General features: G+C 52.0%; 2 protein-coding genes across 10 annotated transcripts in view; one reads left to right on the forward strand and one right to left on the reverse strand.

The window, feature by feature from the left end:
• ZCWPW1 (zinc finger CW-type and PWWP domain containing 1) overlaps positions 1 to 5,391 on the reverse strand; it is a 32,754-nt gene extending 27,363 nt beyond the window's left edge. Inside the window, exon 1 of one of the 9 annotated variants that reach the window (XM_083580973.1) lies at positions 5,118 to 5,391. The gene's annotated coding sequence lies outside the window, so the exon portion shown is untranslated. Of the gene's footprint in view, positions 1 to 133; positions 218 to 5,117 lie in introns of those variants that run through there. The other 8 variants (XM_083580965.1, XM_083580966.1, XM_083580970.1 and 5 more) reach the window with 8 other exon arrangements.
• A 5,021-nt stretch (positions 5,392 to 10,412) lies between these two features.
• Positions 10,413 to 23,429, forward strand: MEPCE (methylphosphate capping enzyme). Its single transcript, XM_083580930.1, has 4 exons — positions 10,413 to 12,426; positions 16,704 to 16,922; positions 20,016 to 20,142; positions 22,235 to 23,429. The coding sequence occupies exons 1-4, from the start codon at positions 10,771 to 10,773 to the stop codon at positions 22,285 to 22,287; spliced, it is 2,055 nt and encodes a 684-aa protein (XP_083437056.1). The 5' UTR covers positions 10,413 to 10,770; the 3' UTR covers positions 22,288 to 23,429.
• The last annotated feature ends 145 nt before the right edge of the window (positions 23,430 to 23,574 follow it).

Raw genomic sequence — 23,574 nt, forward strand, 5'->3', positions numbered from 1 at the left:
CTCCTCACACTTCTCTCTTGGACTTCAAAATGAGAGGTCATCCATCCTCTGAGAAAACGAAAGAGCAAGCAAAGGAGCTAATTTTTCTATCCAGGATAGGTATTTCCTACAGGAAACACTCCAGTTTTCTTACCTACATTATTTTCTATGTATGTGATTACAAGTAAAATCTACTCTTCGCTAGTTTAAAACGCTGCTCACTCTGCACACCAAAAATGTTTCAATAGCTGACTGACCAGTCACAATTCCAAATTAATATTGAACAGCACACTACACACACAATTAGAAACAAAACTGTAACCACGATCTGTGCTGCTTTACAACAGTTACATGCGCCAGGTTTTGATTCTTCTATGCGATCTCAAATAAGTTCAACCCCCTTGTACGGTGAGTTCAAGGGACTGTGACCTTTCAGGAACGTAGCAGAGGTGCAAAGGAGTCCTTGTCTTTAAGAACAGTAGAAGACCCCTGCTGGCTCAGACCAAAGGCCTGTTTAATCCAGCTGTTATGAATAAAATGCACACAGATATTCACAACACAGGTTTCTGCTGACTAGAGTAGCCAGCCGGAAGCCCAGGAGCAGAGCAGGGAGGCAATAGCTGTCTCACTCACTATCTCTCCTGAGCAAGTGATATTCCCCTGGGCGGCATTGCTGCCTCTGAGCCTGAAACTCCAGAGGGCTGTTCTTCGTTTCAGAACACCGAGTCTCCATATAACACAATGAGTCTCTTCTTCGCATTCTGAGGAGCACAGAACCAGAAAGCAGGAAAAGTTGCCAGGTGAGGCAACTAGCTCTGAGCGCTTCCCAGTGCCTTGGGCTTTCTCTGCCTTCCCAGCAATCATATCGTGAGGTTTTTCTTTTCTTTTACTTTAAAAAAGACAGGTTTCTAGTTCTCACGAGGCGGAAGTAATTGGTGAATAATAAGACCCCTGTTATCACTTGCATGGGGGCTGAAACAAGGCTTTCTACAGCGAATACATTTCTGTGTAAGAAATCTTAAGTTTAACAGTTGTGCTTTCCCTCCCAGTAGCACAAGCAAACAAAGATGGGGGAATATTGACCCCAGCAGAAAAGTTCTTGCAAAACCCATTCTCATCGTCCGCGTGACTTTACCCTCAAACAACACAAATCTCAACGCTTCCTCCCTGTATATTGGGGTTTACGCTATAACAACCACAATCCAATGAATTGCAGGGGGGCTTGGGCTCCAAAACGCTCCACTCACGATTGTTAACTACAGTATTTGTTTCAGCGTTTTGAGGTGGGTATATCAGTCACCACTTTCTGCTATGTCCTTTTCCATGCCCTCTACTTCCTCAGTGCTTTCATTTAGTTTCTGGCTGTGCTTGGAATTACTGTACTGTTCCGTATATAAGATGGGAGAAAGGGGGGTAGTCTTATACACGGGGGCAATCTCCCCCCATTTTCTTAATTTTGAGTCCCCCAAAATAGGGGGCATCTTATACACTGAAAAATACGGGGTTTTTCCAGCAGTCTCTTTCCCAAAAAGAGAGAGAGGGAAATCTGTGTTCGTGCCCTGTTGGTACTTAATCAACATTACAGAATCAACTAACTCAACTAAGGGGCTACATCCCAGGGGTGTAGCCAGGATTTTAGTTGGAGGGGCAGGCCTTTTGTTGGGGTGGGCAGAACCTCAGTTCGCTATGTATTTTTATTGATTTGGGAGGGCAGCTGCCCTTCCCTGCCCCCCCTTGGCTATGCCCATGGCTTGTCCACATCTCCCCTTGTCTCATGTCTAGAAAGCACAGGCCTGAGAGGCATTCTGCCACTTTCCTCAGGAAGGTAAAAGGTAAAGGGACCCCTGACCATTACGTCCAGTCGTGACCAACTCTGGGGTTGCGGCGCTCATCTCGCTTTACTGGCCGAGGGAGCCGGCGTACAGCTTCCGGGTCATGTGGCCAGCATGACTAAGCCGCTTCTGGCGAACCAGAGCAGCGCACGGAAACGCCGTTTAACTTCCCGCCGGAGTGGTACCTATTTATCTACTTGCACTTTGACGGGCTTTCGAACTGCTAGGTTGGCAGGAGCAGGGACCGAGCAACGGGAGCTCACCCCGTCATTGCGGGGATTCAAACCGCTGACCTTCTGATCGGCAAGTCCCAGGTTCTGTGGTTTAACCCACAGCGCCACCCGCGTCCCTTCTCCAGAAAAGCCCACTCTTTATCGCTGAATCGGATCAAATGTCAGTTCCATGCAAAGCCCAATTGGTGTTTGTTCAGATTCACAGAAATCAAAGAACTGTAGAGTTGGAAGGGACCCCCGTGGGTTATCTAGTTCAACCTCCTGCAATGCAGGAATCTCAGCTAAAGCATCCATGACAGATGGTTATCCAGCCTCTGCTTAAAAACCTCCAAGGAAGGAAGGTCCACTGCCTCCAGAGGGAAACCATTTCACTGTTGAATGGCTCTTGCGGTCAGAAAGTTCTTCCTGGTGTTTAAATCACAGACTCCCTTTTTGTAACTTGAAGCCAGGCTTCCCCTGGGGGAAGAGGCAGAACAAGCGGAAGTGTGAAGGAGCCCAAAGTAGGAATGCCTCTTGGTAATGAATGGGGAAGAGCAAAGTTGCTCCCCAAATTCAAATGCATACTGGTGTGGACTACTCCAATCTAATTCAAATGAGAAGGGGAGTGGATCAAGAGCTAAACAAGAATAGAAATTGAGTCATAGAATTGCAGAGTTGGAAGGGACCCTGAAGATCACCACTGCATAGGCCTTTGGCGCAATTCAGCAGGGCTCTTAATGCAATTATGCTCTTAAACCATATGCAAAGCTAGCTTCTTTTACGAGTTACAGAGAAACATGTAATTGCAAGATCTGGTAACGTAGTATGGATCCAGCTAGCCTGCAATTCAATGAAAGCCAGAGAAACAAATATTAGCCATTTAAATTTTGTGACGGGGGGGAAACTGAAAGACTCTGTGGTTTCAGAACAAGCAGGAGCTTGTTTTTATAGCTGGTGTGTCTGAGAGTTATGATGTGAAATGTGTTTTCTCTCACACTTTTCTTTTTTAACCACATGTGTCGGTCCCATCTTTCAATAGCATATTTGGATTTGCTTAAAAGGGACTTCTATCCATTCATTGCGATCATAAATGTGGGGTTGTGTTTATTTCCTTCTCTGATTACACAACTCTCAAGAAAGTGGGATTGAGAGTTCAGTATTTTTTTTTTTACAGAGCTAGAATTTCATCACAGCCCTGCCACCCAAACCCTCAAATCTTGATATTGTAAGAAAATAATAATAATTAAACTCTCTTTAGCTACAAACTCAATGGCGGAAATACAAAATGACCTGAATACATCTCTTGCGTCTAAAATCTTGAGCTCTTTAGCCAACTATTTTATAAGGATCTAAAAACGACTGCCGAAAAAAGCCGCAATCCAACATCAAGTTATCCAGTGCCTTTAAATCCATTCAATTAAATGGGTTTAATGAATGGTTGTTAAAGATAGAGTTCTAATGCACCCTTACTTGAGAGTAAGCCTCACTGACCAACAGGGCTTTACTTCCCTATAGGATTGCATGGCAGGTTTTAACAAGGATGTTGGCTGCTTTTGTGAACCGCAACTTGGGCACCCAAGAAACCCTTAAACATACTGGGCAGGATTCAGGTAAAATTAAGCACATTCAGATCTGAAGAGTGTCTCCAGGGGAGAGATGATCTGCCCACAGACATGCATGGCTTGATGGAGATTGTAAATAAGCCCTTTCTAAAAATTCTGATGAAACTTTAACTGTTGGAGGATGTGGCAGTGCTGGCCGTATCTATAGGGATCATCTCTTCCCCTAGGAATCTACCCACACCAACTTAGATCCACTTGGATCCCTGCCCCTCGCTCGCCATCTTTGAAGATTAGGCATGTGGTGGTTACCAGGCAAAAGCTGCCCTCAAATATTATCAGTACAACTGTTTTACCGCCATTTTATTTTATTTTAAATTCTATTTTACTGGTATTTGCTGCTAGATCTCCCTGTCTTAGACAATTGCCGGTTTTTACGGATGCTAAGAACTTGTTTCACTTGTGTTTATGGGGGTTTTGGGTTTTTTTAATTGTCCATAAGCACTTTTTTCTCTTTTGGCAATAAGCTGGGATGAAGTAACCTGAAATAAATACATTTTTTCCCCCAGTGGGAGAGGTTGAAGCATGAGCTGAAGGGACACAAGAAAATAAACGGAAATGGGAAAAGTGCGCATGTCGGCAGGATTGTACTCTCAAAGGATAAACCTAAATTCTTTTCTAAGACACCATTTTGCTGCCTTTGAGCCAAATTTTGATGCCCTTTTTCGCATACTACACAAGATAACATCAAGTTTCTCATAGATTCATGTAGAGATAGATCCATTGGATCCCTTTTTAAGCTGACAAGGCTCAAAACACACAAAGCTTCTGGTTGGCAACATTCAGTTTTGAAGTAAACATTAATTATTCCAACTGAGTATAAAAGCCCCTTTCTGAAAGGCTCTGTTTTGATATCTGCAGCACTGGTGATTATTACTATTTCTGCTGCCTATCGCCACTATTATTTCCGGCTCACACGAAGCACCCAGGAGCCGCTGAGGAGAATTTCATGAGGTAAAATAAACCTCATTTATTGCTTGTTGTGCTTTATAATGACGATGTCAAAATCTGGGGGCCATCAGATGTCAAGGAAATAAAAAACTGACTTTTAGAAGACATCTGAAGGCAGCCCTGTTTAGGGAAGCTTTTAATGTTTAATAGGTTATTGTATTTTAGTGTTTTGTTGGAAGCCGCCCAGAGTGGCTGGGGAAACCCAGCCAGATGGGCGGGGTATAAATAAATTATTATTATTATTATTATTATTATTATTATTATTAATGTTTGGTTCTATTTTTAATATTTTGCCAGGAGCCGCCCAGAGTGGCTGGGGAAACCCAGCCAGATGGGCGGGGTATAAATAAATTATTATTATTATTAATGTTTGATTCTATTTTTAATATTTTGCCAGGAGCCGCCCAGAGTGGCTGGGGAAACCCAGCCAGATGGGCAGGGTATAAATAATAAATTATCATTATCATTATCATTATTATTATTATTAGTGGATGCTGAGGTGCTGCCTTTTTCCTCACATATACCTATCAGGAAAAGGCGCTCTCCTCCCCCCAGCGAGGTATTTTATTCTAAAAGCCCCGCAAAAGGAGTCTTCTTATATGGAATCAGAGGCCTTTGGTTGCTGCTTTTTCCCCCCTTGACTCAAACTGTAGCGCTTTTCCTCCCTTTTAATTACCTCACCAGAAACTGACTGAGGGGAAGCGCTTAAGGTTTTTCAGGTTAGAATTTTCCCGCCTTTTCCTTCCCGCCCCTTCCCCCTCAACGCCTCCCCGGTCGCTCTCGCGCATGCGCCGAAACAAAAAAACAAAACCCTCCGCGGCGCGCGCGCGCACAGGCACGCGCCTCACCCTAAACCAACCCTCGCTCCAGCGAGCGGGGAGCGAGGAAGGGGAAGGAAGCCGAACTGCGCACGCGCCGCAGCCCAATCCGGGTCACGTCGCTGGGAGAAGTTGGAAATGCGGTAATACGAAGGGAGGACGACTCGGCTCGCCCTCAAGGAACACATCGGTCTTCGCGCATGCTCAGATTCGTCGGGGCCGGGCGGAAAGAGCCTGGCGACGCCATCCATGCGACGCATGCGCACTGGGAGGAGCTACTGAAAATAAACCCACGTTGCTTTGCTCTCCCTCCTGCAGCGAAGGCTTTTTTTCCCACTTCTGTGCCATTTATTTATTTATTGCGTTGAGCAATAAATAAGGAGCTTAAGGGGGCATGGACATGGTGCCCCCCCATTTTGTCCCTCACAACAACCCTGTGAGGTAGACAGGCTCATAGGCCATGCCAGTGAGCTTAATGGGGATTATTTATTAATTATTATTATTATTATTATTATTATTATTATTATTTGAACCCAGGCCTTTTCCAGATCAGAAGGCAACCAGGGTAACCGCTGCAGCACCACTGGCTTACTTGGGAGTAATAATAATAATAATAATACATTTTATTTATACCCCGCCCTCCCCAGCCAAAGCCGGGCTCAGGGCAGCTAAGTATAAAAACAATTGATTAAAATACAACTTTAAAACAACATTAAAATGCAGCCTCATTTCAGCAGAATCTTAAATAAAAAAAACTTTGGGGATGAAAACGTCAAATCTTCACCAAGGCCAACTATTCAGACTGGATTATTATTATTATTTGAACCCAGGCCTCTTCCAGGTCAGAAGGCACCCAGGGTAACTGCTGTAACACCATTGGCTTACTTGGGAGTAATAACAACAACAAGAATAATAATAAATTTTATTTATTCCCCGCCCTCCCCAGCCAAGACCGGGCTCAGGGCAGCTAACACCAAGTATAAAAACAATTGATTAAAATACAACTTAAAAGCAAAATTAAAACATAGCATTAAAATGCAGCCTCATTTCAGTAGAAACTCAAATCAAAAACTTTGGGGGGGGATGAAATTGACACGTCTTCACCAAGGCCAACTATCCAGACTGGTCCTATGTGGGCCAGAAAAAAAGCCAGGGAAGTCCCCAAATAGGAGTTCCATCGCAGGAGGAAAAAGAAAAGAGAGGGAGGGGATCAAGTTGATTCCAAGCCAAAGGCCAGGCGGAACAACTCTGTCTTACAGGCCCTGCGGAAAGAAATCAGATCCTGAGTAAAGCTCCCTAGACTTCAGTAAGACTTCCTGATTGCTGAGTGAAGATGCACTGTTGGGTTTTCCCATTGGGGGAAAGGCTAAGAAGCAGCAGACGACAGCTTGGTTTCCATACACCCTCAAAGAAACCTTCTATACACAGCCCTTCCTGTAGTGTCTTTCAACTCTGGTTTGTATCACAGCGTCATGGAAACAGGATGGCTCATTTGCTTATTTTGAAAATGGGCGCTCTGCACCTTCAGCGTCCTTGCTCCAAGATTGGCAAACAAGATTTTGTTTTCAATTACGAATTTACCTGCTTTTTTCATTTGAAAGAGAGGCTTTCAGTTACTTGAATTGTGGAGTTGGAAGGGGCTGTGAGGATCATCGACCTCTGGCAATGCAGGAATCTTTTGCCCAAACTGGGGCTCAAACCCACGACCTTGAGATTAAGAGTCTAGTGCTCTCCCAACTGAATTATGACAGGCCTTTTTTAAAGCAGCCTAAAGTCACTGTGAGAGTCAAGTGTAGTCAGACTAGGACCTGGATGAGAAGTGGGAGTGTTCCCGTGCGCTGCTCTGGTTCACCAGAAGCGGCTTAGTCATGCTGGCCACATGACCCGGAAGCTGTACGCCGGCTCCCTTGGCCAAGAAAGCGAGATGAGCGCTGCAACCCCAGAGTCATCCGCGACTGGACCTAATGGTCAGGGGTCCCTTTACCCTCATCCCTCCTTTCTCTCCAAGGCGGCCACCCTCCTCCTAATTTCTAGAATAACCCTGTGAGGAAGGTGAAGAGGCTGTGACTGACTCCAAGGTCACCTGGGGAGCTTAAAGATTGAGTGGGGATTCGAACCCTGACCTCCCAGGTCCTAGTCTGACACTCCAACCTAGTGTTTCCCTAACTTGGGTCTCCATCTGTTTCTGGACTACAACTATAGGACGGGGGTGGCGCTGTGGGTTAAACCACAGAGCCTAGGACTTGCTGATCAGAAGGTCGGCGGTTCGAATCCCCGTGACGGGGTGAGCTCCCATTGCTCGGTCCCTGCTCCTGCCAACCTAGCAGTTCGAAAGCACGTCAAAGTGCAAGTAGGTAAATAGGTACCGCTCCGTCGGGAAGGTAAACGGCGTTTCCGTGCGCTGCTCTGGTTCGCCAGAAGCGGCTTAGTCCTGCTGGCCACATGACCCGGAAGCTGTACGCCGGCTCCCTCAGCCAATAAAGCGAGATGAGCGCCGCAACCCCAGAGTCGTCCGCGACTGGACATAATGGTCAGGGGTCCCTTTACCTTTTTCCAACTCGATTCTGTGAGAATATCAATATACTGGGCATTGACAGAAGGGTGGCAAAGTTGGAGAGGGGTGCTGAAGACCAAACCCTAGCCTACCGAAGAGGCGAATGGATGCGAACGCAATCTTCAGATATATGCCAACAGCACTGAGTTAGCTGTACGGGTGGCCTGACTTGAGATGGCCTCCTAGCCTAAATTTGATTCCCCGCCGCTCCAGAGGGTTAGATCCAAAGCAAAGGGTTCAAAGGAGAATTCGTGCTAGGAAGAAACACAGAGTGAGCTGCTCCAACTGCAGAACAGGCTTCCTCAGGAGGAGGAGGTGAACGACTCACTCACTCTCTCTCTCTCTCTCTCTCTCTCTCTCTCTCTCTTCCCATACAGCAGGCATAGGCAAACTCGGCCCTCCAGATGTTTTGGGACTACAACTCCCGTCATTCCTAGCTAACAGGACCAGTGGTCAGGGATGATGGGAGTTGTAGTCCCAAAACATCTGGAAGGCTGTTTGAATATGCCTGCCGTACAGGATTTCAAGCGGAGGGCTGGGTGGCCTCCGAACACGTGTGTTTGCAGCAGGGTGGACTAGATTGGCCTTGGCTCCCCCCTGATAGGAGTTGCAGTCTAGCAACTAGGTCCCATCACCTCCTGGCAAATAGGGGAGAAATGGAGGCAGTGAGAGATTTTACTTTCTTGGGCTCCATGATCACTGCAGATGGTGACAGCAGCCACACAATTAAAAGACGTCTGCTTCTTGGAAGAAAAGCAATGACAAACCTAGACAGCATCTTAAAAAGCAGAGACATCACCTTGCCAACAAAGGTCCGTATAGTTAAAGCTCTGGTTTTCCCAGTAGTGATGTATGGAAGTGAGAGCTGGACCATCAAAAAGGCTGATCGCCGAAGAATGGATGCTTTTGAATTCTGATGCTGGAGGAGACTCTGGAGAGTCCCATGGACTGCAAGAAGATCCAACCTCTCCATTCTGAAGGAAATCAGCCCTGAGTGCTCACTGGAAGGACAGATCCTGAAACTGAGGCTCCAAGACTTTGGCCACCTCATGAGAAGAGAAGACTCCCTGGAAAAGACCCTGATGTTGGGAAAGATGGAGGGCACGAGGAGAAGGGGACGACGGAGGAAGAGATGGTGGGACAGTGTTCTCGAAGCTCCCAGCATGAGTTTGACCAAAGTGAGGGAGGCAGTGGAAGACAGGAGGGCCTGGCATGCTCTGGTCCAGGGGGTCACAAAGAGGCGGACACAACTAAACGACTCAACAACAACTAGGTGATATTTGAGGGAGTTCCCTTTCACCTCTACGATTCTGTGTAACAGGTGATGTGAAAGGGACCTTTCTCTGCCTGAGGCCCTGGAGTGCTGCTGCTGCCATTCAGTGCTTGACAATACCGAGCCAGCGCAATCAACGGAGTCGGAAGGGACACCCAAAGGCCATCTAGTCCAACCCCCTGGAGTGCAGGAATCGCACCGAAAGGAGGAGGCTTCCTACTCGGGAGGAGGAGCGCGTCCTCCGCCAAGATTGCCAAGGGCCGTCGAGAACACTCCCGTCAAGTCACTAAGGCAAAAGGCTCAGGGGCGCGCACAGCACCGTTCCCACGTTCGCGGCTCTCCACGGAAGATAAAAGGAGCTCGTGGAGGGGGGGGCATATGCCCCTGCGCATGCGCGAAAGCCTCAGCCTCCGAGCCCAAACTACAGGTCCCAGCGGGCTTTGCGTGCGGCGGGGGCCTGGGGAAGCGAGGCCACGTGATCCTTGACAACTGTCCATATTGGGAGCCTTTAAAAAAAACAAAACAACGTTCTTTGCTTGTGTTTTTGTGGAGTTTCATTATACACAAAGGCGAAAGGCGCTGATACTCCGCAGCGCCTTTCCCCTCAGGCTGAAGAGGAGTCTGTCCACAGCGCTTGGCAAGAGCCAATGTTTCTGAGGGGAAAAGATCCGGGAGCTCGGTTAGGTGGCTAACTCAATGCCTGGAAAAAACACTGACTAGATTTTGGGGGCATATTTTTCGCAGCTGTCAGCTCTCGTCCTGCGCTGAGAACTTTTTTTATTAATAATATCTGTCAGGAATATTATGTGCCTAGGTTGGTCGTTTCTTTTTCCGCCTCTGGAACCTGACGTAACGCTGCCGCAGGCGCTTGACCAGGACCGCCCTGTGCAAACGAGGACCCTCACCCACACTCGGGAGAAAAATTAGCTTGGAGTGTTGCGCCTTGATTGGCCGCAGGCGCTCCGGCCTTGCTTCCTCATTGGTTCACAGGGAAACGAAAAGGCGGGAGGAAGGCGGGGAGCCGCGGCTCCTCGAGAGCCCTGTGGCCAAGCCGCCGATTGGCCAAGAATCCACGCGGGCGGTGACAGCTCCGAACACCGATTGGCCCTTTCTGCGGGGAGGGGGCGTGCCCTCGGGCGGACCCGCCCTCCGCGCATATAAACCCCGAGCGCAGGGGGAGCTGGCCATCGCAGGAAAGCAGCGGGCGCGGAGCGCTCTCCCTCTGGCTAGCTGCGGAGCTGCGCATGCGCTAGAGGCTTTGGGGCGGAGCGGACACGGAGAGAGAGAGATGAGTCTGTTGGTGCGCGCCGGGACCTGAAATTCCGGGGGAACTGCGCACGCGCGCCGGGCCTGCGCACGAGCGGGGAGCTCGACGGCGCAGGCGTAGGAGGGGCTCTCGCGGGGCGGGAGGAGGAGCCTCGGCAGCCTCGAGCTCAGTGTGCGGCGGGAGGCGGACGAGGAAGGAGCTCCCGGCCCGTTAACCCTTTCCCCGCCGCCGGTGCCTCCTCCTCCTCCGCCGCCGCCTCCGCCCCATGCAAGGCATGATCGAGATGGCGGCGGACAAGGAGACCTTCTTAGTGCCGGCCCCGCCGCCGCCCCTCCTCAAACCCCCGCCCCGAGGAGGAGGGGGCGGGGCCGGAGGGGGGGACGTCCCCCTGGTGCAGCTGCGTCAGGGGGCCGCCCCGGCGGAGCTGCACCAGGAGGACGCCCAGGCCCAGCCAGCAGCAGCAGCAGCAGCAGCAGGAGGAGTTGCTCATAGGGGAGCAACCAGGGTGAACCAGGGGCCCCAGGACCCTCACCCCCATGCCCAGCGCAGACCCCCAGCCAAAGGAGGGGGTCCCTCCGCAGCAGCAGCCTCCGAGGAAGGGGAAGACAGCGTCTCTGAGCTGCAGCGGCCCCGCAACGGCTTCCAGCCCCCGCCCCACCACCAGCCCCGGGCCCCCGGCGGGGGCAAGAGGCGCAGCAGCTGCAACGCCGGCGGAGGCTTCAAGCACCCGGCCTTCAAGCGCCGCCGGCGCGTCAACTCCGAGTGCGACCCGGTGCTGCCCTCCGAGTTCCTGCTGGGGGGCAACATCTTCGACCCGCTCAACCTCAACAGCCTCCTGGACGAGGACGTCAACCAGGCGGTCAACGCCGAGACCCCCAAGTCCTCGCCGCTGCCCGCCAAGGGGCGGGACCCCGTGGAGATCCTCATCCCCAAGGACATCACCGACCCGCTGAGCCTCAACAACGCCCAGGAGGACCCGCCGGTGTTGGCGTCGCCCGTCAAGCCCGGGCGGAAGAGGCACCGACACCGGGGGGCGCAGAGGGGGGCGGCCGGGCTGGAAGGAAGCGGCGGCGGCAAACCGCCGCTGCCCGCCTCGTGCAAAGCGTGCCAGAAGACATGTAACGGGGCCACGCCGCAGCCCTACGAACTCAACACGGCCATCAACTGCCGGGACGAGGTGGTGTCGCCCCTGCTGCCGGCCGCAGGGGAGGCTCAGCCGGGGCAGCAGGCCTCTGGAGGCGCCACACCGTCGGGCACTTCTGTGGCCTCCTGGACGGCTGGGGGCAGCAGCAGCAGCCGCCACCACCGCAAGCGGCGCAGGACTAGTAGCAAGTCAGAGGGAGGAGGAGGAGGAGGTCGGCAACCGGGGGCCTCCACGTCCGGCGAGCAGCCCTGCCGAAGCAGCCCGGACCGGGGGCACAGCGTGCCGAGGGGCCGCCACCCTCCAGCTGCTTCTGGCCAGTCGGTCCGGCGCCAGCCGCCGCGCCACAAGTTCCAGTACGGCAACTACTGCAAGTACTACGGCTACCGCAACCCCAACTGCGAAGACCCGCGCCTGCGGGTGATGAAACCCGAGTGGTTCCAGGGCAAGGAGGTTCTGGACGTGGGCTGCAACGTGGGGCACCTCACCTTGAGCGTGGCCAAGAAGTGGGGGCCCGCCAGAATAGTGGGGGTGGACATTGACGGCGCCCTCATCCACTCGGCCCGCCAGAACATCCGGCACTACCTTTCGGAGGAGATGCAGGTGCAGCAGCAGCGGGACCACGATGGTGGTGGCACCAGCAGCAGCGAAGGGGCCAGGCGTGCCAAGAAAACCTTTCCAGCCTCCCTCATGGCCAGCCGAGGGCCCATCGCTGCACCAAGGGTACCCCAGGACGGGGTGGACGCCACGGTCTTCCCCGACAACGTGTTTTTCGTCAAGGTAAGGCGAGAGAGGGAGACCTCCAAAATTACGATTTCTCAGCTTGTAGAAGCTCTAGGGAAGATGTCTGAAAACCTGGCTTTTTCAGCTCTGCCTTTTAAGGTGCAACTTTAAAATACGCCAGTTTAAAGTTGATTTGGCACCAGTTGCCTTGTCGCGGTTCCTTTTCCCAACATTCCTTAGAACTGCCATTTCCCAGCATTCCTCAGTGCAAGGGGTGGTAGGCTTAGAATCCTAGAATTGTGGGCTTTGAAGATTTCACCAGGGGTCATCTAGCCCAACCCCCTGCAAGACAGCGGGGGGGGGCAGATTTGGGGGGGGAGGGTCCACATGGCAGTTACTTTCCTACATGTGCAGGCATGCCGTGAAGGAATAAAGATGGGGAGGAGGCGGCAACATCTCCGTCATGTTCTACCAAGGCCACCTCTCGGAAGGGAGGAGCCAATGAGGCTTTCTCTTCTGACTGGGCGACCTCGGCAGAGTGACACGATTGGCCCAATTGGGGTGGGAGGATTAGGAGGCAACTTCCTGTCCAGGAGGAGGGGGAGTGGGCAAGATTGGACCACGGTCTCCAGGCATCTGGCTTAGCTGTTTGGGAACAGCAGAAAGGCTTTTGCTGGGGAAAGCCAAAAGGCCCCACATAAAGAACTGGGCCTTTGGCAGGATTTTGGGGTAAGGCAGGTGAGACCCAATACACGTGTGCTTCTTCCTTCCAAGGAGTGATTGTGGGGGTGTAGAACGTCTCCCCCACCCTCGGTTAATTGGGTCATTAAGAACAATCACTATTTGAGCCTGCAATAAATCCAGTTGCCAGATCAGCTTCCATAGCACAGATCATCCTCTGAATTCTGGTTGCTCAAGGCCGCAGGAGGGGAAAGAGAGCTCTTGCACTTGAATTCCGCTTTCGGGCTTCCTGTAATCATCTAATTGGCCCCTGTGAAAACGAGGTGGATGGGCCATGGCCTGATCCAACAGACTGTTCTCGCGTTCATGCCCAGCGCAGTTTGGCGATTTAGTTCCCTTTCTCCTCTCTGTTGCTGATGGTGGCTTGCGATTTCCAACGGCTGACATTCAGACGCATTGCTGCCTCCTACTGTGGACAACAGTGACAAGTAGCCATTGATAATAATAATAATAGTAATAATAATAATTTATTTATATCCCACCCTCCCCAGCCGAAGCTGGGCTCAGAGCGGCTAACGACACTAAAACGATAAAACATTCTAAAATCATTTCATTATAAAATTAATTCCAATCAAATTAATGGCAACCATTGGGCTAGAAGTTCTGTGAGGATTGCCAAAGGAGGGAGTCAGGCTGTGCCCTGGCCAAAGGCCTGGTGGAACAGCTCTGTCTTGCAGGCCCTGCGGAAAGATGTCAAGTCCCGCAGGGCCCTAGTCTCTTGGGACAGAGCGTTCCACCAGATTGGAGCCACGGCCGAAAAAGCCCTGACTCTGGTGGAGGCCAGCCTAACCTCTATGTGGCCTGGGACCTTCAAGATGTTTTTGTTTGAAGACCATAAGTTCCTCTGTGGGACATACCAGGAGAGGCGGTCCCGTAGGCACGAGGGTCCTAGGCGTATAGGGCCTAGCCCTCTCCTCCATGAATTTGCCTAGTTCTCTTCTAATGCCATCCAGGCTGGTGGTCATGTGGGAGGGAGTTCCGCAGTTCAACTCAGTTCCTTGACTGGACCTGTTCGTTTTATGTTTCTCCAGGGATGGAGACGGTAGGGAAAAGGATGTCCTGACAATTGCTTGGGGTTTTTTTTGGGGGGCGGGGTGCCTCCTTGTTACTCTTTAAGTTTGTCCCATTGAGCGGGCAATGGGACTTCCTGGGGAGGAAGGGAGTCCACAGTCGCCCCTTGGCACCTCCAGTTGAAGGATCTTGCGCAGCTTCAGCGGAGACACCCTTTATCCGGAGCCAGGCGGCGCTGGTTGGAACAGGCCGCAAATCATGTGCGTCTTAATGGCTTCTCCTCCTGTGTAACGCGTTGGCATGACAGGGCCCCCTGGTGCCCGACGGCGGCCGTGTGGGAGAAAAGGTACAGAGCGAAGGATCCTTGGTTGTGTGGGCAGCGGAGTTGCAGTCAAGGTGAGGCCAGGAAGGCCTTCATGCAGAAATTAGGAGGCCAAGGACGCTCTTTGCAGAAGGAGGTGGAGGAAAGGGAGAGCTCGGCTGAAGTCTCTCCCAGGCACCTTGTTCATAGGGCCAGCTTGACGAAGAAACCCTCCCCTGTGCTGTTGTGACTGAAGCCTGGTCTCAAAGGGGAGATCATGTGTCGTCCCCGCCTGCATCTGGCCTAACAACAAGCCCAATTCCCCCTGAGCAAGGAGCTCTGTTGGAGCTGAGCAGCCCTCTGGCACATAGGTGGGCGGGCAGGATCCCTTGGCTGTCTCCTTCTGCAGCCAAGCTGCTGATTAGCTCTGCCCACTGGAAAGCTATACCGAGCTTGATTGGGGCTGGCTGGCTTCTCACCCACCCGACAGGTCCAGCGAGGGTGACGCGTGGAAGAGACACTTTCAACCCTGGAAAGCAGTGTGTGTGTGTGTGTGTGTGTGTGTGTGTGTGTGTGAAGTGGTCAGAGTTTGGGGCCTTTGCAACTCTGGAAAAAATACTTCATGCTGCGCCTTTGCCAACAGGTGCTGCCTCTGATTACAGTGGTACCTCAGGTTACGGACGCTTCAGGTTACAGACTCCGCTAACCGAGAAATAGTACCTCGGGTTAAGAACTTTGCTTCAGGGTGAGAACAGAAATTGCACAGCGGCGGGAGGCCCCATTAGCTAAAGTGGTACCTTGGGTTAAGAACAGTTTCAGGTTAAGAACAGACCTTCAGAATGAATTAAGTTCTTAACCCGAGGTACCACTGTATTATTATTATTATTATTATTATTATTATTATTATTATTTATTATTTATTACAGTGGTACCTCGGGTTAAGTACTTAATTTGTTCCGGAGGTCCGTTCTTAAGCTGAAACTGTTCTTAACCTGAAGCACCACTTTAGCTAATGGGGCCTCCCGCTGCCGCCGTGCCGCCGGAGCACGATTTCTGCTCTCATCCTGAAGCAAAGTTCTTAACCCGAGGTACTATTTCTGGGTTAGCGGAGTGTGTAACCTGAAGCGTATGTAACCTGAGGTACCACTGTATTATTATTATTATTACTGTTGTTTATTAAATTTGTATACTGCCAAAGATCAGAGGGCGGTTCACAACACAAAACACAAAATAAAATAAAAACAAGCCAATAAACACCCCCCAAACGTTTGTGATTAAAACCTAGCTGTGTTCCTGGCCCTCTTCCCTGTCCCACCAGGAGCAGAAGAGACAATATTGCCTAGACAATATTCACCCCTCGCTCTCTGGGTGAGGTTGCCCCTCTCTGCCAGGGCTAGATCCAGAGCTGTCTAGCCAAGATGTTGGAAGTGGCTTAATTGGCAGACTCTGGGCATCTGGTTGGCCACAGTGAGAATAGGATGCCGGACTACAGGGGCCCCCTTTGGCCTGAACCATCACGTTCTCCTTGTGTTCTTACGGGACTATTGTTTTAGGTTCGCTTGCTTGTTTTGCGGGGGGCACAGAATAGCACTTTCTCTCCTGCTACCCATGTTCTGACACGGGTGGCGCTGTGGGTTAAACCACAGAGCCTAGGGCTTGCCGATCGGAAGGTCAGCGGTTCGAATCCCCGCGACGGGGTGAGCTCCCGTTGCTCGGTCCCTGCTCCTGCCCACCTAGCAGTTCGAAAGGACGTCAAAGTGCAAGTAGATAAATAGGTACCACTCCGGCGGGAAGGTAAACAGCGTTTCCATCCGCTGCTCTGGTTCGCCAGAAGCGGCTTAGTCCTGCTGGCCACGTGACCCGGAATCTGTACGCCGGCTTCCTCGGCCAGTAAAGCGAGATGAGCGCCACAACCCCAGAGTCAGCCACGACTGGACGCAATGGTCAGGGGTCCCTTTACCTTTACCCATGTTCTGGAGTCTGGATTTTTGCTCGGCTGAGGAGCGGCTGTGGCCTTGCTGCACTTCTCCTGTTTGGAGAGCCTGCCTTAGACTTTCAACACGTGCAGTGGAGATTGTGCAAGGAAACCGGCTCTCTTATTTTTATTTATTCATTTTGGTAAGGGATGGGGCAGGTGGCATTTGGACTGCGCTGGGTAGAGGGCACCAACGTGGGCCGCCCTTTGGGTAGCAGAATGTGCATCTAGTGGGTTAGTCTTCAGCTGGCCTTCTCTAATGGATCCCCCCTCCCTACATTTTCTCTTCCCCACCCCCCCTTGCAGGGCAACTACGTGCTGGAGCAGGATGAGCTGCTGGAGGCCCAGAAGCCCGAGTACGACGTGATCCTGTGCCTCAGCCTCACCAAGTGGGTGCACCTCAACTGGGGCGACGAGGGCCTCAAGCGCCTCTTCAAGCGGTTCTACCGCCACCTGCACCCGGGCGGAATCCTGCTCCTCGAACCCCAGGCCTGGTCCTCCTACGGCAAGAGGAAGAACCTGACGGTGAGCCCAGAGGTTTGCAGCTGGGCTGGGGGGGGCGGAGAGCTTGGCTTCCTCTGCCTCCTCATCTCTTGTGCAGCCATGTTGTTGTTGTTGTTGTTGAGTCGTTTAGTCGTGTCCGACTCTTCGTGACCCCCTGGACCAGAGCACGCCAGGCCCTCCTGTCTTCCACTGCCTCCCGCAGTTTGGTCAAACTCATGCTGGTTGCTTCGAGAACACTGTCCCACCATCTCGTCCTCCGTCATCCCCTTCTCCTTGCGCCCTCCATCTTTCCCAACATCAGGGTCTTTTCCAGGGAGTCTTCTCTTCTCATGAGGTGGCCAAAGTCTTGGAGCCTCAGCTTCAGGACCTGTCCTTCCAGGGAGCACTCAGGGCTGATTTCCTTCAGAATGGAGAGGTTTGATCTTCTTGCAGTCCATGGGACTCTCAAGAGTCTCCTCCAGCACCAGAAGCATCCATTCTTCGGCGATCGGCCTTCTTTATGGTCCAGCTCTCACTTCCATACATCACTACTGGGAAAACCAGAGCTTTAACTCTACAGCCATACCTCGTGTAAAATGTGCTTCAGGTTGAGCTCTTTCGGGTTGTGCTCCGCGGCGACCCAGAAGTACGGAGCGCGTTACTTCTGGGTTTCGCCGCATGCACAGACGGTCAAAATGACGTCATGCGCGAAAGCTGCGAATCACCAGACGCGCAGTCACGGGTTGCATTCGCTTCTGGGTGCAAACGGGGCTCTGGAACGGATCCCATTCGTATCCAGAGGTACCACTTAACCCGCCCAGACCTGTGGGATATAAATAACAACAAAAATTAATTATTATTGTAGGCAGGTGGCTTAGTGTGGCCAATTCCTAGTGGGGCAGTTGGGCATTGCTGCCCTCCTTGAGATACAGGCCTGTCTGCTGTGTGGCCCAGGGAAATCGCAGCAGCATTGGGTCCAGGCGGCACAGTGGATCTGTGCGTCCGGCTGTTAACCAGAAGGTTTGTGGTTCGAGCCCACCCAGGGGTGGCTGCGGGCAGGATTCTGCAGTGCAAAGGGGCTGGCCGAGATGAGCCTCCGGATCCCTTCCAATTCTACGATTTTAGGACTCTTGAGTCCTGAAATTGCAAGCGACTTCCGAGGGCCATCCACACCTACAGGAATGCAGGAATCACAGCTAAAGCATCCTTGGCAGACAGCCCCCCTGCCCCAACCCCTGCTTAAAAACCTACGAAGGAGAGCGCGCCATCTTCCGAGGGCGTCATTATCATTTTTAATTTGTATACCTCCTTTCTATCTTACAATACTCAAGGCGGTTAACAAGCCGAAGAAACAAAAAATGTACATCTTATAACAATCTAATGCACTACAAAAATGTGATAATAAAACATAACTTTAAAATAGGCAACCTCCATCAAAAAGTAACATTCAACAGTCATTAGAATAGTATAAAATAATAATATCAACGTATAAAAGTTAAACAGAAACCCACTCAACAGTTACAATAATATCTAAACTATAATCAATAAAACAATACAATACACATTGAGAAGCAGAGAGTGGGGCAAGGCAGGTGGAAGGAGGCTTTGCCTGATGGAGTATCTCCCCTCACAGTTCTTCCTCCAGGAACAGCTCCCAGAAAGTTCTTCCTGCTGTTTAGGCAGAACCTCCTTTCCCGTCCTTCGGATCTGTTGCTTTGGGTCCCCCACCCCTTCCAGGGCAGCAGAAAGCAAGCTTGCTGCACCGTCCACGTGACGGCCCTTCAGATATCTGAAGATGGCTCTCGCATCACCATATTGCTCCTACCCGGAAGGCCTTGCTGCGGTTCAGCAGCCCAGGCCGAAACAGCCAGCCTTGCCTGTTCGAGGATGCCAGAGAGAAATAAAGATAGCAGGGAGGAGAGAGGCAGAGGTGGGCTCAAGGGAGCAGCCAACTTGGGGCAGCAAGCAGTGATCACAGTGCCCAACAGGCACAGGTTGCCAAGCTTAACTACGTGTCAGTTGCCCCTGGGCCAAGCAACCAGGTGAGATTGGCACAATCCCTTCCTGCTGCTAGGTTCCTCTTCGCTGCTCCATTTTTGGCCTCCTTGCGGGAGGATACGGTCAGGATCCCAACACAGGAGCAAGAAGCAGCTTTGGACTTTCTGCATTCCTGGCAGGCCCTTCCTCATGCCACACAAAATGAGGGCTGCCAGGGGTCCAGTTCTGCTGTGTCATCCCAAACGTGTTCAGGGCCAGTTGTGTTTTCTGTTTGGGTAAAGGGCCAGAGCACTCTCCGCATGCTTTGGGCTCCCCACTGTTAACGGAGAAATCTGAGGGCTCCCTTGGACAAAAAACAAGGACCCCAGCCAGGAATACCAGAGCAAAACAGCAGCCAGTAGGCTTGGTCTTGATTGAAGACTGTCGCGACAGGACTCCCTTCCACAAGGTGGAACAAGATGGAGGCCCTAAAGAAAAGAGCCCCCAAACTTTTATTAGCGGCTAATCCCCATGTTACACCCCCAAACTACATCACTCATACATCATGGTTACATCATGAAAGGGGAGGTCTGGTGGCAGGAATCTGAGCATCCTGGACCCTGCCCCATGGTTCCCCTTGCCCTCCACCAAACACCCATCAAGTGGAACAAAAGAAATCTTTCCATTTCCCTGTTTCCCAGCCAAGTTCATCCCACCCTTTTGTCTTCATCTGGGTTTGTTCTTTCTGGAATGGCTACCTGTCTGGCACTCAGGTATCAGGATGCCAGGGATTATCACTCAGGCAGAGGGGCTGCTGAGTAGCTGAGCTCACCTGTCTAGATGAATTTCTGAAGTTTTCCCAGTGAGCCAGTACAGAGATCCATTGATCAGTGAATTCTTACATTTGGTATCGTGCAGCAAAGGCCCTTTGAATAGATAGGAAGAAACTGTGATGAAGTGTTTTGTGGGGACAAATCACAAAAGTCCCAAAAGCAATTGTGCTGGCTTTGGTAGTGGGCTGCATGTGCATGATATCTGCTGGAGGGGCAGCCCCCCCCAAACCTATACATAAATCCCTGCAACACCACCTACTGCATCATACAGTCGTACGCTGCGGCTGCTGCCAGTACTGACTTCTTCTCTGTCCTCCTTTCCCAGGAAACAATATGCAGGCATTACTACCGGATCAAGCTGAAACCAGACCAGTTTCCCTCTTACCTGACTTCGCCGGAAGTGGGCTTCTGCAGCTACGAATTGGTGGCCACACCCAGGAACACATCGAAAGGTATCAAGCCTCTGAATTGAACCTCTCGGTGGGAGCGGGAAGAAGGGGAGCCCCACATCACGTGTTTATAAGGCGAGGGTCTAGAGGGGTGAGGTTTGCAACCTTCAGTTGTGCTGCCCCAAGAACCTCTTAAATCCTGGCCCGGGCTCGGCTCTGAGCTGAATTGCAACAGGCCCTGAGAGTTTAAAAAGAGAGAGAGATGGAGGGTGGATCTGGATTGTGAGACTGGACAGAATGGAAGCAGACAGCCTGCATTTTTGGGGGCGGGGGGGGGGAAACCACTGGAATACAGGTAAAGGTAAAGGGATCCCTGACCATACGGTCCAGTCGTGGCCAACTCTGGGGTTGCGGCGCTCATCTCGCTTTATTGGCCAAAGGAGCCAGCATCCAGCTTCCGGGTCATGTGGCCAGCATGACTAAGCCGCTTCTGGCAAACCAGAGCAGCGCACGGAAACGCCGTTCACCTTCCCGCCGGAGTGGTACCTATTTATCTACTTGCACTTGGACGTGCTTTCGAACTGCTAGGTTGGCAGGAGCAGGGACCGTACAACAGGAGCTCACTCCGTCACGGGGATTCGAACCGCTGGCCTTCTGATCAGCAAGTCCTAGGCTCTGTGGTTTAACCCACAGCGCCACCCGTAACCCTACTGGAATACAGAGACCACAGCATATGATTTGAATGAGGGGAAATGATGTTTGGGAACAGCTTTTGATGAAAGAAGGGCACTTTGGAAAAGGGGGGGGGAGCTGTGGCCTATCCATGCCCATCCGAATTGTGCCATTTTGAGCACACAAAGCTGTTAATCAGACCCTGTGCTCCACCGTCTCCATTTTGGCCCCTTCCATCCCCTTGGTTCCATCAATCCTCCCCAGTGGCCCCCGACCCAGCCACGATGGGTAGGGTATAAATAATAAAATTATTGCAGTGGTACCTCTGGTTACATACGCTTCAGGTTAGAGACTCCGCTAACCCAGAAATAGTACCTCGGGTTAAGAACTTTGCTTCAGGATGAGAACAGAAATTGCACAGCAGCAGCGGGGGGCCCCACTAGCTAAAGTGGTGCTTCAGGTTAAGAACATTTTCAGGTTAAGAACGGACTTCCGGAATGAATTAAGTACTTAACCCGAGGTACCACTGTATTACCCCACAAAAAACCCCAATCCATTATGCATAGTGGCGGTTTGCACAGCCCGCTAAGGAAGCAAATGGCGCGGCCGAGTTCAAAATGGTAGCAATTAACTGCACGTCCGTTCAGAGCCCAATTAAAACTTAATGGGTTCGATTCGACAAAATGGATGAGCGAGCTTCATCCAGTGATAGCAGCTTTCCAAAGTCTTGATAAGCCACTGGCATCTCCAGAGCCCCTGGAGTTACCATATTTTTCGCTCCATAGGGCGCACCTGACCATAGGGCGCACCTAGTTTTCAGAGGGGGAAACCAAGGGGGGAAATTTGATCTCCCCACCCCACCCCAGCTCTAGGAGCAGCGGACAGGCTGTACACACCCTGTGCACTTATCCCAGACCTCCCTGCTATTGCAGGAGGTGGGGGAATTCCCCCACCCTCCCGCAAAAGCCCACAGGAGGGAGAAGGGACAGACTCGGCCAGTCAGTCCCTTCTCCCTCCTTGGGGAAAAGCCCCCAAGAGCGGCGCACTCTTTAAAGGCTGCGCGGCTCATGCGGGCTTTTCGACCGAGCTTGTGGGGCTGGCGATGGGGGGGAAGCGCTGCTTTCCCCCACCGCCAGCCTCAAAGACCAGACTCTCCTGGCTTCAGTGAAAGCAACGCGAAACCTCCAGAGCACAGGCTTCGGAGGCTTCGCGTTGCTATCGCTGAAGCCAGGGAGCCTGCATTCGCTCCATACGACGCACACACATTTCCCCTCAATTTTTGGAGGGGAAAAAGTGCGTCCTATAGAGCAAAAAATACGGTAATTCCACTGCCCTCCATGTGGGGCAGTCCCACCCCCGTTGGGAAGCACTGCTCTAGAGGCCCCTCTTCCAGCCCAGCTTCCTGAGGTTTTTCAAGGGGTGGGGGGCTTCTCAACACACCCCCTGGCTCCTCCTTAACTCTTCTCCTCTTTTTTCCCCGCAGGATTCCAGCGACCCATCTATCTCTTCCACAAGGCCGGCCCTGGCGCCCACTGAGGGCGTCTCTGCCACCGACGACGCCTCGCCCCTCCTTTTCGAATCAGCCACTTGCTGGGGCCGGGGGGGGGGGGGGCTAACGCGACCCCCCCACGGATGAATGTTGGACACTTTGCTGGCAGGAGGGGAGAGCCTTTCCTCGCGGCCAGGACGGAGCAAGCCAGACTTCAAAGACAGCCAGAGACTGCAGTGGGGCAGCGGAGATTCGCCCTGGAGCAGGACCTTGACTACTGTTATGGGGTGGGGTGGGGGGTTTGAGAGGTTATGGGGTGCACTCCAGGGGGGTGGCATTTGCACCAGGGTGTTGTTTTCTTAGTCCCCGGAGCGGGGGTGGGGGGAGAGCGTGGGCTGCAGTTCTCCCCCAATATGTCAGGTGCTCAGCTCCATGTCGCTCAAGCCAACAGCTTAGCAACATCTGGGGGGGAAGAGGCAGGGTGGGCAGCTGGGAGACCAGATGGCTGGGAGTTTTAGCACAGCAAAAGAAGTTATTTCTCTGTCCCTTTTGCCCTTGCCTGTTCAAGAGGCGTCCACGGCCCAGCGGGCGCCTTCTGGGCGTTGCTGTGCTACAACTCCCACCAGCACCGCGGCCAGGGAGAGAGAAGAATTCAAAAGCTGTCGGGAAAGGGGGGAGCTACATCTGCAGCACCGATCGTCCCTTGATAGCTTCAGGTTGGGTTGGAAGAACAACAGAGGGAAACCTAGGCTCTCGCTGCTGCTTCCCCCCTCTTCCTGCAAAGGGTGTCTTAACATCGGAATCGGGGAGCGGAGGGGGGCTCCCTTTCCTTGGCCAGCAGCAGATGTTCAAGGCCCCCCCCCCTACTCCAGAGTCCCGGGACAATGAGGATTCTGCCCCCACACAGCCAGCAGGAAGACGCATGCCTCGATTGCGGCCGTACCCTGCCCATCTTCGTCAAGTCTGATGCCTTGCTCTGCAGAGTGTTGCCTTCAGCGTGTGACGGGGAGACGACTTTTAACACCACCACCACCATCTTGTTTCCCACGAAAGAAACACCACCTTTCTGGGGAACCTTTCTGCCTTTTGGGGGGGGTGTATCTGAAGGGGACCCCTTCTCTGGAGTTCTTTCTTTAAAAAAAAAAAAGTTGATTCTATATATAAATAAAAGCCTACAGATTATTACCAATCTATGTGTTTTGTGTGCAGGCTGGGCCAAACTCCACGTTCGGGGAAAGAGGGTCTGGGCGGTTTTTTAAAAGAGACTCTGGGGCGGCTGTTGGCGTTCAGGCGAAGACACGCCACCCTGTAGATCAATAACTGGGAGACTTGAA

Source organism: Podarcis filfolensis (assembly GCF_964270895.1).
Source record: "Podarcis filfolensis genome assembly, chromosome: 13".
NCBI classification, from domain to species: Eukaryota; Metazoa; Chordata; class Lepidosauria; order Squamata; family Lacertidae; genus Podarcis; species Podarcis filfolensis.

Coding starts and splice junctions, on each gene's coding strand:
- MEPCE (XM_083580930.1), top strand. CDS start 10,771: ATGCAAGGCATGATCGAGATGGCGGCGGACAAGGAGACCTTCTTAGTG. Junction 12,427..16,703: donor ACAACGTGTTTTTCGTCAAG/GTAAGGCGAGAG, acceptor CCCCCCTTGCAG/GGCAACTACGTGCTGGAGCA. Junction 20,143..22,234: donor ACCCAGGAACACATCGAAAG/GTATCAAGCCTC, acceptor TTTTCCCCGCAG/GATTCCAGCGACCCATCTAT.